The sequence below is a fragment of the Ornithorhynchus anatinus genome, chromosome 10, assembly GCF_004115215.2.
Source record: "Ornithorhynchus anatinus isolate Pmale09 chromosome 10, mOrnAna1.pri.v4, whole genome shotgun sequence".
NCBI lineage: Eukaryota > Metazoa > Chordata > Mammalia > Monotremata > Ornithorhynchidae > Ornithorhynchus > Ornithorhynchus anatinus.
This window is the reverse complement of record NC_041737.1, coordinates 741,229-759,177: the sequence shown is the minus strand read 5'-3', so window position 1 is coordinate 759,177 and position 17,949 is coordinate 741,229. Positions and strand designations below refer to the sequence as shown.

The 17,949-nt window shown below is 51.3% G+C and overlaps 1 protein-coding gene across 2 annotated transcripts; it reads left to right on the top strand.

The window, feature by feature from the left end:
• The first annotated feature begins 1,842 nt into the window (after positions 1-1,842).
• ERI1 (exoribonuclease 1) lies at positions 1,843-16,832 on the top strand. Of its 2 annotated transcripts, none has more exons than XM_029073897.2 (7): positions 1,843-1,908; positions 6,477-6,655; positions 7,705-7,915; positions 9,204-9,287; positions 11,058-11,167; positions 15,043-15,157; positions 16,367-16,832. In XM_029073897.2, exons 2-7 carry the CDS (start codon positions 6,603-6,605, stop codon positions 16,607-16,609), a joined length of 816 nt encoding a protein of 271 aa, XP_028929730.1. In that variant the 5' UTR covers positions 1,843-1,908; positions 6,477-6,602; the 3' UTR covers positions 16,610-16,832. The 2 variants fall into 2 exon arrangements, with proteins under 2 accessions (XP_028929730.1, XP_028929731.1); XM_029073898.2 differs by lacking the exon at positions 1,843-1,908 and adding an exon at positions 5,662-5,679.
• The last annotated feature ends 1,117 nt before the right edge of the window (positions 16,833-17,949 follow it).

Here is a 17,949-nt window from a genome sequence, read left to right as displayed (position 1 = left end):
AATAAATATGTACATCTATATACACAAGTGCTGTGGGGCGGGGAGGGGGTAGAGCAGAGGAAAGGAGTAGGGACGAGGGGGAGGGACCTGTGAGAGGGGGTCACTGTGAGCCCAGCCAGAGCGCAGTCCTGTCCGGTTCACTCATTCAATAGTATTTATTGAGCACTTACTATGTTCAGAGCACTGTACTAAGCGCTTGGAATGTACAATTCGGCAACAGTTAGAGACAATCCCTGCCTAATGAGGGGCTCACAGTCTAAACAAACCCCTTCACTGCACACTGAACCCCTGTGGCCTGGCTCCCTGAGCAGTGTCCTCGAGGCAGGTCTGAGATCCCTACCGGCAGCAGCTTCAGGGGTGGGGGCTGCTGACCAGGGCATCCTGCCACTGGATGTGAGGGTCCCTTTGCACGGTGGCAACTGTCTACTAGCAGAGCAACTGCAAAGGCAAGAGGAGAACGAAAACCACTAGGAGAATCCTAGTTTTCTAGGAGAATTCCCTGGCCTGTATATCCTGTGAGAGCTCAAGTGGTGATGGACTTCCACGATGAGCACGATGGACGAGGCCCCATCCTAAAACTTAAGCAAGGAGCCACCGCACGGAAGAATTGACTCTAGCACTGTGGTTCAGCGGCTCCTCACTCTCTCATCCCTCATCTCATCTCTCATCTCAGCAATATGTTCCGGCTGGGGCCTGGAGTACAACGAGCGAGGAAGTGGGCAGGGAAGCAGCAAATGGTGATGCGCATGCAAAGGTTTCCACAAATAAAGCCTTGTGGCCAAGGTGACCTTAAGGCAGGGCCAAGCCTGGGCCATCGCACCATGACCCGGTAGGCAGTTGCCGGGGCAGCCACCGTGGTTGTCTTCGCCTCTAGGATCCAGCTACTTTTCAGGATTCCTCCTGGGCCTGCCCACCTCGAGGAACTTTCCCCACTAGCGGGACAGCTCCAGCATGCAACTACTGGGACGGTCTGTGCTCGGATCTGTGATAATAATAACGTTGGTATTTGTTGAGCGCTTACTAGGTGCAGGGTACTGTTCTAAGCGCAGGGGTAGACAGGGGGGAATCTTGTTGTCCCACGTGGGGCTCACCGTCTTAATCCCCATTTTCCAGATGAGGTAACTGAGGCACGGAGAAGTGAAGTGACTCGCCCGCGGTCACACGGCTGACAAGTGGCAGGGATGGGGTTCGAACCCATGACCTCTGACTCCAAAGCCCGGGCTCTTTCCACGAAGGGCTCAATAAACACGATTGAATGAACGAATGGACGAACGGGAAGCAGCGTGGCTCAGTGGAAAGAGCCCGGGCTTCGGAGTCAGAGGTGAGGGGTCAGACTCCCGGCTCTGCCACTAAAATGGGGATTAACCGTGAGCCTCACGGGGGACCACCTGATGACCCTGGCTCTCCCCCAGCGCTTAGACCAGGGCTCGGCACATAGGAAGCGCTTAACAAATACCAACATCATTATTATGAACGAATGAATGAATGAATGAATGAACGAATGAATGAATGAATGAACGACTGAATGACGGAGGCTGCGAGCGGGCGCCGCGCGTCCCGTCCCGTCCCGTCCCGTCCCGTCCCGTCCCGTCCTGCCCCTCCCCCTCCCCCCCGCCACAGCCCGCGCGCTGTTCCCGGGGTCGCGCGGCCAGGCTTTGGGCGCCTGCGCCGGGCGGCCCCGCCCCGCGCGCCTCCGGAAGTGTCAGGCGCGCGCGCGCGCGCGGGCGGGTCTCGCGCTGGTCTCGCGCCCCTGGAGCCGAGCCCCCGTCCCCCCACCCCCGTCGTCCCCCCCCCCGGGCGGCGGGCATGGCGGACCAGAAGGAGAACCAGCGGCGGGCGGGGCCTGAGGGGCGCGGGCCTGAGGGGCGGCCAACGCGGGACGGCGGGGAGCGCGCGCCGGAGGCCGGGGTGAGCCCACCACCCTCCATTCCCCCCCACCCCCCCTCCACCCCTCCCTCCACCTCCCCCCATCTCCCCCCTTCCACCCCCTCCCATCTCCCCCCCTCCATCCCCTCTCCACCCCCCATCTCCCCCCTTCCATCCCTTCTCTATCTCTCCTCCTCCACCCCCTCCCATCTCCCCCTCCATCTCCCCCCTCCATCTCCCCCCTCCATCTCCCCCTCCATCCCCCTCCATCCTCCCCTCCACCCCCCCCATCTCCCCCCTTCCATCCCCTGTCTCTCCTCCTCCACCCCCTCCCATCTCCCCCCTCCATTTCCCCCTCCATCTCCCCCCCTCCACCCCTCCCATCTCTTCCCTCCATCCCCTCCCATCTCCCCCCTCCATCCCCCCCTCCATCCCCCCATCCCCCCTCCACCCGCCCCCCCTCCATCCTCCCCCTCCATCCCCCCTCCAAACCCCCTCCAAACCCCCCTCCACCCCCCATCCCCCCTCCACCCCTCCATCCCCCCGCCATCCCTCCGCCCCCTCACACCCCCCCTCCCCCCATCCCCATTATTATGATTGTTTAGGATTCATATTTATTCATTCAATAGTATTTACTCACCGCTCGCTATGTGCCGAGCACTGCACTAAGCGCTCGGAATGGAAAACTGGGCCACAGAGAGAGAGAGACCCTCCCTGCCCCTCGACGGGCTCACGGTCCAAACGGGAGAGACAGACAGCAAAGCAGAGCAAAACAAGACAGCATCAAGATTAATAATCGTGTTAATATTTGTTCAGCGCTTACTAGGTGTTGAGCACTGTTCTAAGTCCTGGGGGAGATCCCGGGTCATCGGGTTGTCCCATGGGAGGCTCCCAATCTTCATCCCCATTTGACAGATGAGGGAACTGAGGCACAGAAAAGTAATAATGTTGGTATTTGTTTAGCGCTTACTAGGTGCTGAGCACTGTTCTAAGCGCTGGGGGAGATACAGGGTCATCAGGTTGTCCCATGTGAGGCTCACAGTCTTCATCCCCATTTTACAGATGAGGGAACTGAGGCACAGAGAAGTGACTTGCCCACAGTCCCACAGCTGACAAGTGGCAGAGCCGGGATTCAAACCCATGACCTCTGACTCCCAAACCCGAGCTCTTTCCAGTGAGCCACACTGCGGGAATGGACACCTCATTAATCAAATAAATAGGGTAATAAAAATATAGACAAATGAGCACAGTGCTGAGAGGAGGGGGAGGAGCAGACGGAAAGTGGGGAGCAGCGCTTACTATGCCAAGCACTGTTCTAAGCGCCCGGGGGTTAATACAAGGTAACAATAACAATAATAATGTTGGTATTTAAGCGCTTACTATGTGCAGAGCGCTGTTCTAAGCGCCCGGGGGTTAATACAAGGTAACAATAACAATAATAATGTTGGTATTTAAGCGCTTACTATGTGCAGAGCACTATTCCAAGCGCTGGTGGAGATACAGGGTCATCAGGTTGCCCCCCATGAGGCTCCCAGTCTTCATCCCCATTTTACAGATGAGGTCACTGAGGCCCAGAGGAATGAAGTGACTTGCCCACAGTCACCCAGCTGACAAGTGGCAGAGCCGGGATTCGAACCTATGACCTCTGACTCCCAAGCCCAGGCTCTTTCCACTGAGCCACACTGCTTCTCTAAAGGCTCACCTCCTCCAGGAGGCCTTCCCACATTAAGCCTCCCTTTTCCTCTGCTCCCCTTCCCCTCCTCATCCCCCCCCAACTCCCTCCCTCTGCTCCGTTTCCTCCAGCACTTGCCTATATCTCTACAGCGCCACAATTCCGTTCATTTATACCAATGCCTCCTTACTTGTTTTGCTGTGCCTATGCCTATAATTCGATGTATGTATATTGATGCCTCCTTACTTGTTTTGATGTCCGTTTCCCCACTTCTAGACTGTAAGCCCGGTGTGGGCAGGGACTGTCTCTATTGCTGAGTTGTGCTTCCCAAGCGCTTAGAGTGCTCTGCACAGAGTAAGCGCTCAATAAATATGGTCAAATGAATGAATGAATGTCAGGCGGACTCCCCCTGCACACACACACCCCCCCCACACACACACCCTCCCTATTCATTCAACAGTATTTTTTTCATTCAATAGTATTTATTGAGGGCTTACTATGTGCAGAGCACTGTACTAAGCGTTTGGAGTGTACAGTTCGGCAACAGATAGAGACAGTCCCTGCCCAACACACACACTCCACACACACACCCCCATATCTCCCCATCACCACACACACACACACACACACCCCACCCACCCCCCCCCCCCCCCCCCGCCATCCCAGGCAGGCTGATTGTCAGGGCCAGTTGTCAGGATGGGGTCCGGTGGGCCTGCCCCTGGGGGGTCAGGGTGGCCAGCCCTGCCCTATCCAGTCCAGCGAGGGACAAGACCCAGCTTCAGCCCCAGTGACAGGTTGCATTAGGTAGAGGGGGAGCAGAGGCGGGGCTGGCGGGGCTCCTGACCCAGGCCCCCAGATCCAAGATCATCCACCGGCCGGAGGATGAGCGGAGCATGAGCAGAGAGGCAGGGGGAACCGGGGAGCCCCCACAAAGGGAGCCAGGCTGGGACAAGAAGCATTCTTCGCTGCCCGGCAAGGGGGAGAGCTAAGGTTTGCTTTGGCTGAGTTGCCTTAGCATTCCCGCCTTGAACCTTTCCCTGGCAATCCGTATGCCTCTTCAGGCACTGTGATAACGAAAGTACTTTTTGCAGGCTCTGTCGACGTCACCAGTTTAAAAAAAAGTTGTTATGCCAGTGGCGTCCCTTGCATCCATTTTACAGTGAGCACTTCTGATTTAGCCAGAGGGAACAGGTAAATCTGTATGAATGAGAGTTTCTCCAGTTCCAAAAAGTACTCTCATTTGTCCAGTGAGACTATCATGGATATGTATTATTTGTGATTTGGAAGCATTTATTACTTAGGTCAAGGCCCTGGAATAAGTGCTCCGAAAAGCACAGAGCTGACTGTGTGGACAATTATCTCCTTTTCGAGCCCCAGTACTTAGTCCAGTGCTTGTCACCTAGTAATCACCTAACAAGTAACACATAAATTATTCAGACAGGATTCCTGGCATATAGGGAGCTCAGAATCCCAGGGGATGGGGTTGGGAATGAGACATGTGGGGAAAGGCTTGTTGGGATACATTCAGCAAAAGAAATCGGCACCACACTTGTCCAGAGCATCAAAAACAGACAAGGGCCCAGTAGTGCCCACTGCCGCACAGAGCTGTTCTGTCCCGTGGTCACAGCCAGCACCCCTAAACCTCAGTCAACCATCCTGAAATGCGTGCTCCCCACTCAGTTGCAGGGAGACAGGCGAGAGTGTGCTTGGTTCAGCGCAGACCATCGCCACTACTGTAGAAACAAGCCGAGGGCACATCCCGCTGTCCTCCCCAGCCGGCTGGAGGCATCCTCTGCTGGGAGAGGCTGTGGCCATTGGTCAGTCTCGCGGGGACTGTGAGTCTTGCTGCGGTTGTGTTCTCCCTGGTGTCTAGTACAGTGCCCAATGCTCATCTCTAACCTCTTTCAGGGCGAAGTCACCCTTTCACGGTGCTAAGAACTGGCCACAGCGTTGGGCCAAAAAGACTAAGGATATTGGAAGAAGAGTGGGAAGCAGCAGGGGGCTGAGATTCAGGAGACCTGAGTTCTGATTCCGCTCTTTGACCTTGGGCAAGTCACTAACTTCTCTGGACTGTAGTTTCCTCACCTGTTCCATGGGGACTGAATACCTATTCTTCATCCTCCGTCGTCTCTGAGCCCATGGTGAGACTGTGGCCCATCTGACTGCATTGTATTGACCCCAGTGCTTGGCACAGCATAAGCATTTAATGTCACAGTTATTACTGCGACGATCTTGTGAGGAAAGGGAAAAATAAACCACCTGGGGCTGTCTAGCCTAGAGGAGAAGCATGGCCTATTGGATAGAGCATGGTTCTGGGAGTCAGAAGGACCTGGGGTCTAATCCCAGCTCTGCCACCTGTCTGCTGTGTCACCTTAGGCATCTCTCCTAACTTCTCTGTGCCTCAGTTACCTCATCTGTATAATGGGAATTAAGACCGTGAGCTCCATGTGGGACATGGGCTGTGTCCAAACTGATTATCTTGTATCTACCCCAGCACTTATAACAGTGCCTGGCAAATAAGGAAGTACTTAACAAAAATCATTTAGAAAAAAGGAGAGAACTCAGGCTCAAAGAACGTGAAAGGGATTCTGTTGAGGGAGAATGGCAGCCTGCTGTTGTCCCGGTGCAGAAGAGGAAGCGGGCTGAAATCTGACCCAGAAAAGATTTTAGTTAAATGCAAGGAAGTACATCTTGGTGCCAGCAGCTGGCCACCAGTCTCGGGTGCCCGGTCTTCCCCACCCCGCCAGCAGGCCAAGGACCCAGGTGACTACGTCGCTCCGGCAGCCCCTCCGGCTCTGACGCTGTAGCGTCTGGAGGAAGGTGGCACCGCTCCATCTTAAACAGGTTCAGGTTCCACCGTCAACTGTCGTTCAGACATTGACTTTTCCCCCATTCCAGGCTTGTAGATCTACACCTGTTGCGATGTTTTCATCCTCAGGGCAAACAGTGCTGCCAGTTTGATGACCGAGAAACAAATGGAAAGGAGCCCATTAGCCCCGGCGCGAGTGACTTCAGTGATCCAGTTTACAAAGAGATAGCTGTTACCAACGGGCACATTAATCGAATGAGCAAAGAAGAACTGCGAGCTAAACTTTCCGAATTTAAGCTTGAAACCAGGTAAGTTTTTTCGACAGTTAAGCAGCTAGGAGATATAGGCAGCCAGAATGACTGTCCCGGTATTTTTGAGTGAAGAGAGAAGAAAAGAAAACGGAAGACTGTTGGAGCGATCTTCCAGCATTTGCCCCTGCAAACAATGTTATTTAGCTAAATTCATACTGGTAGTAGTTGGTTGCCAAATACTGTGTTGTATTCATACTTTTCCTAGAGCCACTGCAATTTTTTATTCCTTGTGTAAAGATAAACATTTAGTGCAGTGCACTGCATGCAGTGGAAGCCCAGTAAATCCCATTACTGCTAACTAATTCTTGATCTTGCCTGAGGACTTTGCAGTTGGCTAAGGGCCTGGACACAGGGCCCATAAGTCTTCTAAAGAAGGACTAGCTCTCTGGCCTGAAGCTCCCATCTGAAAACATTTCAAGGCAGCCATGAATTCAACAGAGCTGTGTTTTGGCCAATTTAGCTTGATTTTTGTATTTCTACAGAAGTCGCTTCTGAATCTTCCTTTTCCAGAGGTTCATGATTCCTTGTATCATCTCTGGCATCCCCAAACACATCAGAATTATTCTTATCTCTTTTAATCTGTGAGAAAGGCATGGAGTGATGAAGGCAAATAAGCAATTCTATATTTGGTGGTTCAGGCTGAGGTTAAAGAGGCTTTGGATTTGAATAGGAGTCAATACTAGAGAAAATAGTTTTTGTGTGTTATCATCTACAAGCAATTTGGAAAATGTAAACAAAAACTACTTTTTTCCTTATTTGAGGATTTCTTGACTCTACCTCCTGTATCAGTATCGAGCTCTATCTTCTCCTCTGCAGTTCCCCCCGGCACCGTCTGCGGGCCAGATTAAGCCTGTGCTTTGTCCTGCTGATCACACTGATAGACCCCACTAGCTCTCTTGGAGAACCCACTGCCTCTCGGTGTCTAGAGGTGACGTTTTCTCAGGGCAGTCTGAGCCTGGGCTGACTAGCAGCATGTTTAGTTCAGATGGTGGTGATTAGCCATGTCTGTGAGTGAAGAGTAATCTTCTTGTCCCATTTTTCTTTAGAGGAGTAAAAGATGTGCTGAAAAAGAGACTAAAAAACTACTACAAGAAGCAGAAGCTGATGCAAAAGGAGGACAGTCCCACTGCCGATTACTACGACTACATCTGTGTCATTGACTTCGAGGCCACCTGTGAAGAGGGCAACCCCCCGGAGTTCATCCACGAAATCATCGAATTTCCTATTGTCCTCTTAAATACGCACACCCTAGAAATTGTAAGTGAAATGGCACCGGGTCTTCCCCATGTTCATCCCCACGGTGCTTTCACTCTAGCGTTGATGCAAGGAGGTATTTTTTCTCCAGTAGTGGAATGCTTCTCTCTTGCTCACCGCCAATGGGGTGCATTCTGTAGGAGCTGAGGGAGGTCTGATGGATCTTGTCTGGCCAAAGGCAGAGGGCCCAGTGGCCACCAGACGTGTCTTTCCCCAACCCCCTGCTCATGCCCGCCTGCTGATTCCAGCAGTACTGAGAGGACAAGTTGGAGAAGCAGGCCCTGTGGACTTGGGACCTTGGTTTGTTTCCTCTGGAGAGGTGGAGACCAGAGCCATCTGCAGTCGGTCCCCTAATCCGGGCCAGCCTTGAAAATGACCCTAGGGCCCGACCGGGCCAAGGGACACTGGGTGGGAGTGAAGACTTCTCTGGGCATATTGCCATTCCTCTAGTGGGGGCTCCAGAAAGGTGACTTTATGATTTTATGGACCGACCGCCTCATTTTCCCACTACTTACTATAGCATAGTTTGTCCGATGGCAAGAGTCCGGCCTGGGCTGAGTCGACGTACTGGGAAAGGGGCCTTGCACGCGTGCTGTCCCCTCTTCAACCAAGTGTTGCTTCAGCCTGTGGTCCTTACATCTCACGTCTCCCGTCCCGATGCCACGGCTCCCGGACAGCGGACCCCCACCCCTCCCACCCCCATCACCTCAGAAAAGTGAGTGACACGGCCAGCCACAGTGTCAGTCCCACCACATGTTGGCACGGAGCCCGAGCTCGCTAGCCCACGCTGTGGTGGGGGGTGCCTTTTTAGGGAGGTCTCTGGCGAGTGGCATTCTTGAGAAATGCACATTGTAAACTTTTTTTTGGCAGATCTGTTCTCTGTGCAACTGGGTCATCTGTGGAAAGGCTGCAGCCGTCCTCAGCTAATCTTTCTGAACATAATTGTTTCTCCCTGACGATGGCCAACTGCCGCCTTATTGATTCAGTTGCTTAAACGGTTTAGATATATAAAGGTCAGTAAGGAGGGAAATGTTAAGTGAGCCACTTTAGAAAAAATATTAATCCATTGAGTAAATTCTTGCATTTTTGCTTTGTAAAAGCCCGCCGGTGTTTTGTCCCTAGCCGAATGCCGACAGCGTACTGGACACAGTCACCATCTTAGAAAACTGAATAATTGAACGCATTTAGCTATTTGAAGCTAGTGTGAAGCCTTTTGAGCCACAGGGTGGGCCCAAATTCCTGTCATGCCTCATCGCGTTGTCAAGTGGCCATATTTTCTCTCTCCCTGTAGGAGGACACGTTTCAGCAGTATGTGAGGCCAGAAATTAACACCCAGCTTTCAGACTTTTGCATCAATCTAACGGGAATCACTCAGGTAATGATTCATCCAAGACCCCTTCAGCAGGACCCTGCTTGGTTGCTTTTGCCTCCTGGGGGAGGAAAGGGAAGCAGCGCTCAACGGTCGAACTCACTTGTGATAGGTCCTTCCCATCGCAGTTGACTCTAGTCCTGCTGTGTTGCTTCTCCTCTTCCTTCTCCTCCCCAACCCCTCCTCTCTCCTGTCCCTCCTCCTCCTGCTCCTGCCCTTCCCCTTCCCTGCTAGCAGCCTGATCCCTTGAGGAGGGTCCACGGCCCTCTACTTTCCCTTGGTGGAAGCAGAAGGAGGAGGTGGCAGTGCGCCCCTACCCCTTGGGGAACAGCTCCTTTCCACCTCCCCGACTTCAGAGATGGGACCCTCTTTAGTCACCCCCAGGGATCCCGGCATCAATCAATCGGTCATGTTTATTGAGCACTTACTATGTACAGAGCACTGGACTGAGTGCTTAGGAGAGTACAGTACAACAGAATTAGCAGAGACGTTCTCTGCCCATAGCGAGTTTTTAGCCAAGAGGGGGAGACAGACATTAACATGAATACATAAGTAATTTGCAACCGTGCTTAGCGGTCCAGGGTTTACCTTGAGGGGCCTGGATCTCTGGATTTAAATCCAGTTCCTGAGTTTTTCTTTTCTGCAGTGGCCTTTGGAGCAACAGTCCTTTTTATCCTCCACCCAGGAAGGTGGACTTGGGGCGTGGGACCACATCCAAAGATCTAGCAGCCACCAGGATTGTCCCAGGCCTCCCAGCATTCTTTCTGAAGGAAATGTTTGGAACCCTGTTTCTGCCTTCTGAATGTATTTTTTGGTGTGTTTTGTCAAGAAAGTGCTCAAAAAGAAATATATCCAATTAGAAATTTATGCTAATTTTCTTCAGTTGGTTTTAAACAAAATAGACACACTCGGGAGGTGAATGGCCAATACATTTCCTGTAATAAACAGATTTGATGTGGATTCTGGAAGACCTGGTCATTTCAAAATGAGAATGGGGTGTATGTAAAAAGTATGTGGAAGGGGGTTCTTTCTTTAGACTGTATAAGGAGCTGAATTGAGGGCAGTTATTACTGGGCTCTGGTGAAAACATCATGTATTTCCTGCTCTAGAGCCTCACCACCCAACCAAGATTGGGACATAGTTTAGTTTCAGTTTGAGCCTGGTGTCTGCTAGCCCAAATTAAGCATCATGCCTTAACCATTGCTGGGGGTCTGGCCGGCCATTACCTCTGAGGGTTGAGCCTCCGTTTGGCCATCGGTATCATCTGCATAGGCGGGAGGAGAGAGAGAGAGACATTCCAAAGAAATACCCATTGTACATGTACATCAAAAATAAAAGCCAAGCTACCAGATATTTTGGCAACTGGGCAGAGAATCAGAAACCCCAGAATGAGTGAATCGGTAGTTGAGGCCAGAGAGAGGTTTTTGGGTAAGAGCAAAGCAGCACCCAGAGGTCAGATCTGCCTGGGCCAGGAAGAGAGACTCAGGCCACAAGCCAGAAGGCTGAACAAGGTGGGGGGATGGAGCAGATCTGCCAGTCAGAGTCAATATCTGAAGGAAAGAACAAGGGGCAGATACCAACAGACAGAAAGTGTTCTGGCCAGCTGGCCAGCCAACCAGCCGGCCAGTGAGAGGGAAGGGATCCCAGGCATCTAGGGAGAGCCCAGGTGGCAGGGCTTATGGTCATGGGGACTTGTGCAGCCCACATTCTCACCACCCATTTTACAGAACCCAAACCAGCAAGCCATCCTAAGATTTTCCTCTCTTGAATTCTCAGGATGTGGTCGACAGAGCGGATACATTTCCTCAGGTGCTTCAAAAAGTAGTTGAATGGATGAGACAAAAGGAGCTGGGGACAAAGTATAAATATTCCATACTGACTGATGGGTATGTCTTTGAAAGAGTAATCATCGTGGTGATCTTTTTTCTCTAAATGTCTAATGAAATTCAGCTCTGCCTCCACACGCGTGTTACCTGGTTGATTCAACCCAACCCGATGGATAATTCACCCAGAATCTATCACTTTTCTGCAGATGGGGGCTTTTGGTCAAAAAGTAGCCAAACTATTTTTAGGTCCTGATTAACGAGGTAGTGTGGCTTGATGGAAAGAGCCCGGGTCTGGAGGTCAGGAGGCCCAGATTCTAGTCCCAGCTCTGCCCCTGGCCTGTTGAGAGATTTGGGCAAATCACTTAGCCTCTCTGGGCCTCAGTCTCCTCATCTAAAAAGTAGGGATACGATGCCTGCTCTCCCTTCTCAACTGTCAGTCGTTATACTTTCTCATTCCCCGATCAGTGATTGATTTTAATGTTTGTCTCCCCTTCTAGATCGAGCTCCTCGTGGGCCCGAAACGTGTCCGTCAACTCTACTGTACCGTTCTCTCTGAAGTGCTTAGTACAGTGCTCGGCCTGCAGGAAGCACTCAATAAATACCGTTGATTGAGTGAGTTCTAGGACGGGCACTGTTTGTTTTATGGTATTTCTTGAGCCTTTACAGTGTGTCAAACCCTATTTCAGGTGCTGGCCTAGATACAAGTTGATCAGGTTGGACACAAGTCCTTGTCCCAGACGGGGCTTACAGTTTGAGGAGAGAGTAGGATTTAATCCCCATTTTACCATATGTAACCATGCCTATTTGGGGGTCCATAAAACGGGCATTAGAACACCACCCTGCTCAGCTCCCCTTCCAGTCCTCCCCTCTGTTCCCTTCCCATCGCCTACTCCCTGGCTCGGAACACGGACTCCTAGAGAATCCCCACGAAACGGCAAGAGAGTAGGAGTTCCAATCTACAGCCAGATTTCCAGATGCCTCTTTCTGCACTGCTTTTGACTGAGCCCCAGCCTCATATGCTTAATACATACAACCAATTGAGTCATAGCGGTTTCCATGTGTTTTTAGTAGGCAATTTTGTTGCATTTTTCTTTTCTGGTGGGTTTTAAAATGAAAAGTTTCTTTAACACGGAGTAAGAGCTTTGGGTAAAATGCTAGAAAAATGATTTATCTGCCCTACCGTTTAGCAAAGAATTTGGCATTTAAGTGCGTAATAAATGCCGTTATTAATCATCTGCCCAAGAACCCGGATTGAAAATGAATGTTTAAATCTTGCTTTGGCCTTGCGGTCCTAGAGGCCCAGCAGGAGGCAGTATTTCTCCATTTCTCTTGCTGCTCGCTGCTGAACTCCTGCGGTGAAGCTCAAAGGACGAAGAGATGGGGAGAGCTCTTCCAGCCCTCCTATCTATTCATTCAATAGTATTTATTGAGCCCTTACTATGTGCAGAGCACAGTACTAAGCGCTCGAGGGGCTATCTAGAGATGAGCCAAGCCCGCGTCCCGCAAAATAGCCCTTAATAATAAGAATGTTGGTATTTAAGTGCTTACTATGTGCAGAGCACTGTTCTAAGCGCTGGGATAGTTACAGGGTAATCCGGTTGTCCCACGTGAGGCTCACAGTCTTAATCCCCATTTGACAGATGAGGGAATTGAGGCACAGAGAAGTGAAGTGACTTGCCCGCAGTCACACGGCTGACAAGCGGTGGAGCCGGGATTCGAACCCATGACCTCTGACTCCCACGCCCAGGCTCTTTTCACTGAGCCACACTGCTTCTCGACATTGGGAAAGTCCTTAGGACCCAAAAGGCAACTGTTGCCGCTCCCACCGGTCTTGACTAGGATCTCAACCCCGCAAGAGAAAGTCCCGGGATCTAATCCCCGCCCTGCCTCATGTCTGCTGTGTAACCTTAATAATAATAATGATGATGGCATTTGTTAAGCGCTTACTATGTGCAAAGCACTGTTTTAAGCGCTGAGGGGATACAAGGCGATCAGGTTGTCTTGCGAGGGGCTCACAGTCTTCATCCCCATTTTACAGATGAAGGAATTGAGGCACAGAGAAGTGAAGTGACTTGCCCAAAGTCACACAGCTGACAAGTGGCAGAGCTGGGATTAGAACCCATGACCTCCGACTCCCAATCCCAGGCTCTTTCCACTGAGCCACGATGCTTCTCAACCTTGGGAAAGTCATTTACTTTCTTGGGCCTCAGTTCTCTCATCTGTAAAATGGGGATTAAGAGTGTGAGCCCCATGTGGGACAGGAACTGTGACCAACTTGATTAACTTGTATCTACCCCAGAGCTTAGAACTGTGCTTGGCATCTAGTAAGCACTTAACAAGTACCATAATTATTATTATTAGTGGAAAGAGCACAGGCCTGGGGGGTGGGAAGGGTTCAGAGGACCTGGGCCCTGATCCTGCCTCTGCCTTTTGTCTGCTGTGGGACCTGGGGCAAGCCACAACTTCTCTGGGCCTCGGTTCCCTCTTCTGTAAAATGGGGATACGACTGCGAACCCCACAAGGGACACGGGCTGTACCCAACCCGATTAGCCTGCATCTATCCCAGTGCTTAGTACAGTGCCTGACACTTAGTAAGCACTTAAATGCCATTAGAAAAATACCATTATTTAAAGAAAATATCAAGACTGGAACAGACTTGATCCGATTTTGCATTCCACTAGAGGCAAATCGTGTGGCCTCGCTCTCGTGGGTACTGACGCTGCAAATGGAGTGGCCCTTCCAACTGGGGGGAGGGCCAAGTCCAGAGGGTGGCGGCCTGGGCTCAGACCAGGCTTCCCGGCCCCGGGGAGCCTCGCAGGCCTCCCTGATCCTGGATGGGCTGAACCCCCAGTTTACCGCTCCAAACATTTATCATTGTTGGAAACAGATAAGCCTCAGTGTATTAACCCAGTTTAATAATAATAATTATAATGATAATGGTATTTGTTAAGCACATTGTAAGTGTGCCAGGTACTATACTAAGCACTCAAGTGGATACAAGCAGATTGGGTTGGACATAGTCCCTGTCCCATGTGGGGCTCACGGGCTCAATCCCCATTTTACAGATGAGATAACTGAGGCCCAGAGAAGTGAAGTGACTTGCCCAACTCCCAGGCCCATGCTCTATCCACTATACCATGCTACTTCTGGTTAGTCCAAACATCTCAAAAAAATTAAAAAATAAAAAAAATTGGTCAGCTCATGTACTGGTCCCCAGAATGCTCTTGGCTGTAGGGCTGTGACTCTCACTCGCTGCCACAGGCCCGGTGCAGCTTCAGACCGGGCCTTGGGGGAAATGCTCTTGCCTCACTTTGCACCAGAGGGGAGACCCCTGTTCAGTTAGAGCTGGGGATCGAGCTACGCTCCATCGTAGCCGTTCACTATTCCGGAAGAGCAGAAATGAGAGGGTTCTTAGAAATAAAAACTAAAGTTATTTTCCAACTCTACCACCTCTTTCTGTAGTGAAATTTTCACTTTTCATTTTTCTAGCATTTTACCCAATGCTCTTACTCCATGTTAAAGAAACTTTTCATTTTAAAACCCATCAGAAAAGAAAAGTGCAAGAGAGTTGCCTATTAAAAACACATGGAAACAACAGCTATGACTCAATTGGTTATAGGTATTAAGCACAAGGTGCTGGGGCTCAGTCAAAAGCAGTGCAGAAAGAGGCATCTGGGAATCTGGCTGTAGATCAGAACTCCTACTCTCTTGCCCTTTCGTGGGGATTCTCTAGGAGTCCGTGTTCCGAGCCAGGGAGCAGGCGATGAGACAGGAAGGGAACAGAAGGGAGGACTGGAAGGGGAGCTGAGCAGGGTGGTGTTCTAATGCCTGTTTTATGGACCCCAGAGTTTTGAGGGGTTGGGTGAATTTGAAAAATGTATGGGGCAGCCAGCCTTACCTTGACCTCTTTTTTGTGCCATTCTCTGTCTGCTAAGTTCATGGGATATGAGTAAATTCCTGACAATTCAGTGTCGGATCAGCCATCTCAAGTATCCTGCTTTCGCTAAGAAGTGGATCAACATCCGAAAATCTTATGGAAACTTCTACAAGGTAGGAAGACACCGTGACATTTTTGACTAACTCCTGATTTCAGTCATAAGAGCAAGCAAGCTGTGGTGCCCCCAAAGTAAAGCTAAAATGAGATGTGGAAAATGGAGTCGTAAACTGTGGCCCGATGGAACGGCCTGTTCCTGAAACCTTTGCCACACAATTGACTCTTTCTGTTCACCGTGTAAGATTTGGAGATGACCAGCTGATGCAGAATGATGATCCGTCCTTCCCCTGACTTGGAGCCTGGGCTCAGAATGGGCCCCTGCTCCGTGTGCTGCCTGTCTTCCTTTCCATAGGAACGGCAGCAGCCTGGCCCCGTATCCACCCCCGTGCTTCACAGCACATTGTATTTATTGAGTACTTACTCAGTACAGAGCCCTCTATTACGCACTTGGAAGAATGCACTAGCTTGAAGAATGCATGCACATTCTGTGTTGTGTTCCATCCACAGGGAGCTTACTATCTTGTTGGGGAGACAGACACTAAAATACGTTAGAGGTAGGAGGAAGTATAAAGTATAAAGTATATGGATGGAAGGGCTATGGAAGTGTAGGTGGGTTGCCAGTACCCAAGCCCTTAGGTGACCTGGACCTGTTAAAATGGTGGGGAGAGTACAGGTCCGGGGGAAAAATGATGGGTGTCAGTGGCATTTATTCCAGGAAGTACATTAGCCACCCTGCTGGGATTCCTGGATTTGCTGGTCAGAGCGCCTCTCGACTGAAGATCGGTTGCTCTTCCCACAGTATATGTCCCTTGGGGCCAAGTCTTGTTCCTTTTCTTGGAAGGCTAAGGGTAAGGAGGTGAAATGTTCTCCAACAGCAGTGGGGTGGATAATCCATTTACTTCCATTTCAAGGTGCTGCATCAGGGCACCAGGGAAACGTATTTCTTTTTTGATTTCAGGGAACAGAGTGGAATGACTCTGAGTTCCCTGCCTCCTGCTCTCCCAGTAACCTGGGAGTCCCATTCCAGATGAACCCCATGTTACAGTACAACCAACCACTTCATCGCTTTCTCCCCCGGTGGTGGCCAGAGCACTCAGTCCCATAGGAGGAGGGTGCCCTCGTCCCCACCTGTGGACCTGGCGCATGCGTAGAGTCGCTGGCCCAGTGCGTGGCCCAGCCAGTAGTCTCCCACCATAATTGTTCAGGCGGTTGCATGCTCCCGCTTAACTACTCCAGTGCCTAGGAATCTCTGCTCTCCGGTGCAGGTGCCCAGGAGCCAGACGAAACTGGCCATCATGCTGGAAAAGCTGGGGATGAGCTACGCCGGTCGGCCCCACAGCGGCCTGGATGACTCCAAGAACATCGCCCGCATCGCCGTGCGCATGCTCCAGGATGGTTGCCAGCTGCGTGTCAACGAGAAGATGCACGCCGGCCAGCTCACCAGCGTCACTTCGGCCACCCCCATAGAGGGCATGCCTGCCCCAAACATGCCCCGGGTCCGGAACTAGCCCTTCCTGGGAGGCGGGATGCCGGGGGGCACCGGCGGACCTCGAGCTGCCGCGGGGAAGGAGCCAGTGGCCACCCAGCCACCTGGTTTCACGCTGCAAGAACCCAGCACCTTACACGTCCAGAGTTCCCCTTGCAGTTTTATCTCTATATTTGTTGGACAGAGGGAAAATGTTAGAATTCCTGTAGTTTTGTAAAAAAAAAAAAAAAAAAAAAAAAAAAATTTATAACAGCACTTTGGATACTAGCAGTATTGCTGACTGAAGAGCCTTCTACCCCAGCTCGATATCATGAGACTTCCCATCCCCATCCAGGGCCCATTTATCTGACAGGTTCCCACCCCCTGCAAACAGCCCAGGCTTCCGGCCTCCACTTTCGAGGGGAAGTCTCAGACCCAGGAGGTCTGTGGAAGGCACACAGTCCCTCCGGTTGAAGCAGAGCTTTTGCTTTATAAAAAGACCCAAATTATTTTGGCAGAAGAGTTATAAAGTTATCCTAATGATGTTACATCTGTTCTCAGCCTTAGGCAGGCGGCTGCAGTAGACCCAGTATAGGCTGATGATGAGCCCATTGAGAGGAGGTAACAGAATCGAGATGAATGAACAGAGTGGGAAGGGAAATGGGGGATACTTCTTAGGGAATTGGTCTCCCCAATTGTCGTGTGAATCACAGCCACCTGAAAGTTCCTGGATCTCCATTGTTAGGGGCTGAATTAGGCCAGGTTGATCCTTTGCCTTTGAAAGTGGGTCCGTCTTTATTGTCAGCCCAGCAGTCAATACGCAGAGAGTGTGTTTGTGTGTGTGTGTGCATGTGCATGCATGCGTGCACATTGTGTAAGGGGGCTGTGGCCGGAGCTGCCAGTCTGGTTCTGGGGGTTTTGGTGGACCAGGGATTTCAGGTGGTGGACATGGCCCTAAGGGGACCAGCTGCCAATTTTGGAAAGTTGCAGAGGATGATTTTTGGCTGCAAGACTAATGGGCCATGCGCCCTCCCTCGGGTTCTGTCAGGATAGATTAACTCACAGAGTTAGTTCCCCTGTCTTCAGAGAGAGGTCAGAGAAACATGTAGCCCTGAAAAAACCCTTTCTCAGTCACTCTGGCAGCCTTTGGGGAGGGGTCCTCATGGCAGGGACCACTCAGGTCCCTGTGGCATGACGTTCACATTTCCCACTTGGTTTTTAATTATTGTAGAAACAGCTCTGCCGGTAAATGGGATGGGATCAGAGGGAATTGACAGTGCCCACCTACCCTCCAACAAGGAGTGGGGGATTGCAGCTGGCACCCATTTCTTTGGGAAGCAGTTGTGGGGCACGGGGGTTGGGGGGAGGGGGGAGCAAGAGAAC

What these genes read in the sequence shown, in the direction of transcription:
- ERI1 (XM_029073898.2), top strand. An exon ending in GAATTTAAGCTTGAAACCAG is followed by an intron (nt 6,656 to 7,704) that starts GTAAGTTTTTTC and finishes ATTTTTCTTTAG; the next exon opens with AGGAGTAAAAGATGTGCTGA. An exon ending in TATTCCATACTGACTGATGG is followed by an intron (nt 11,168 to 15,042) that starts GTATGTCTTTGA and finishes CTGTCTGCTAAG; the next exon opens with TTCATGGGATATGAGTAAAT.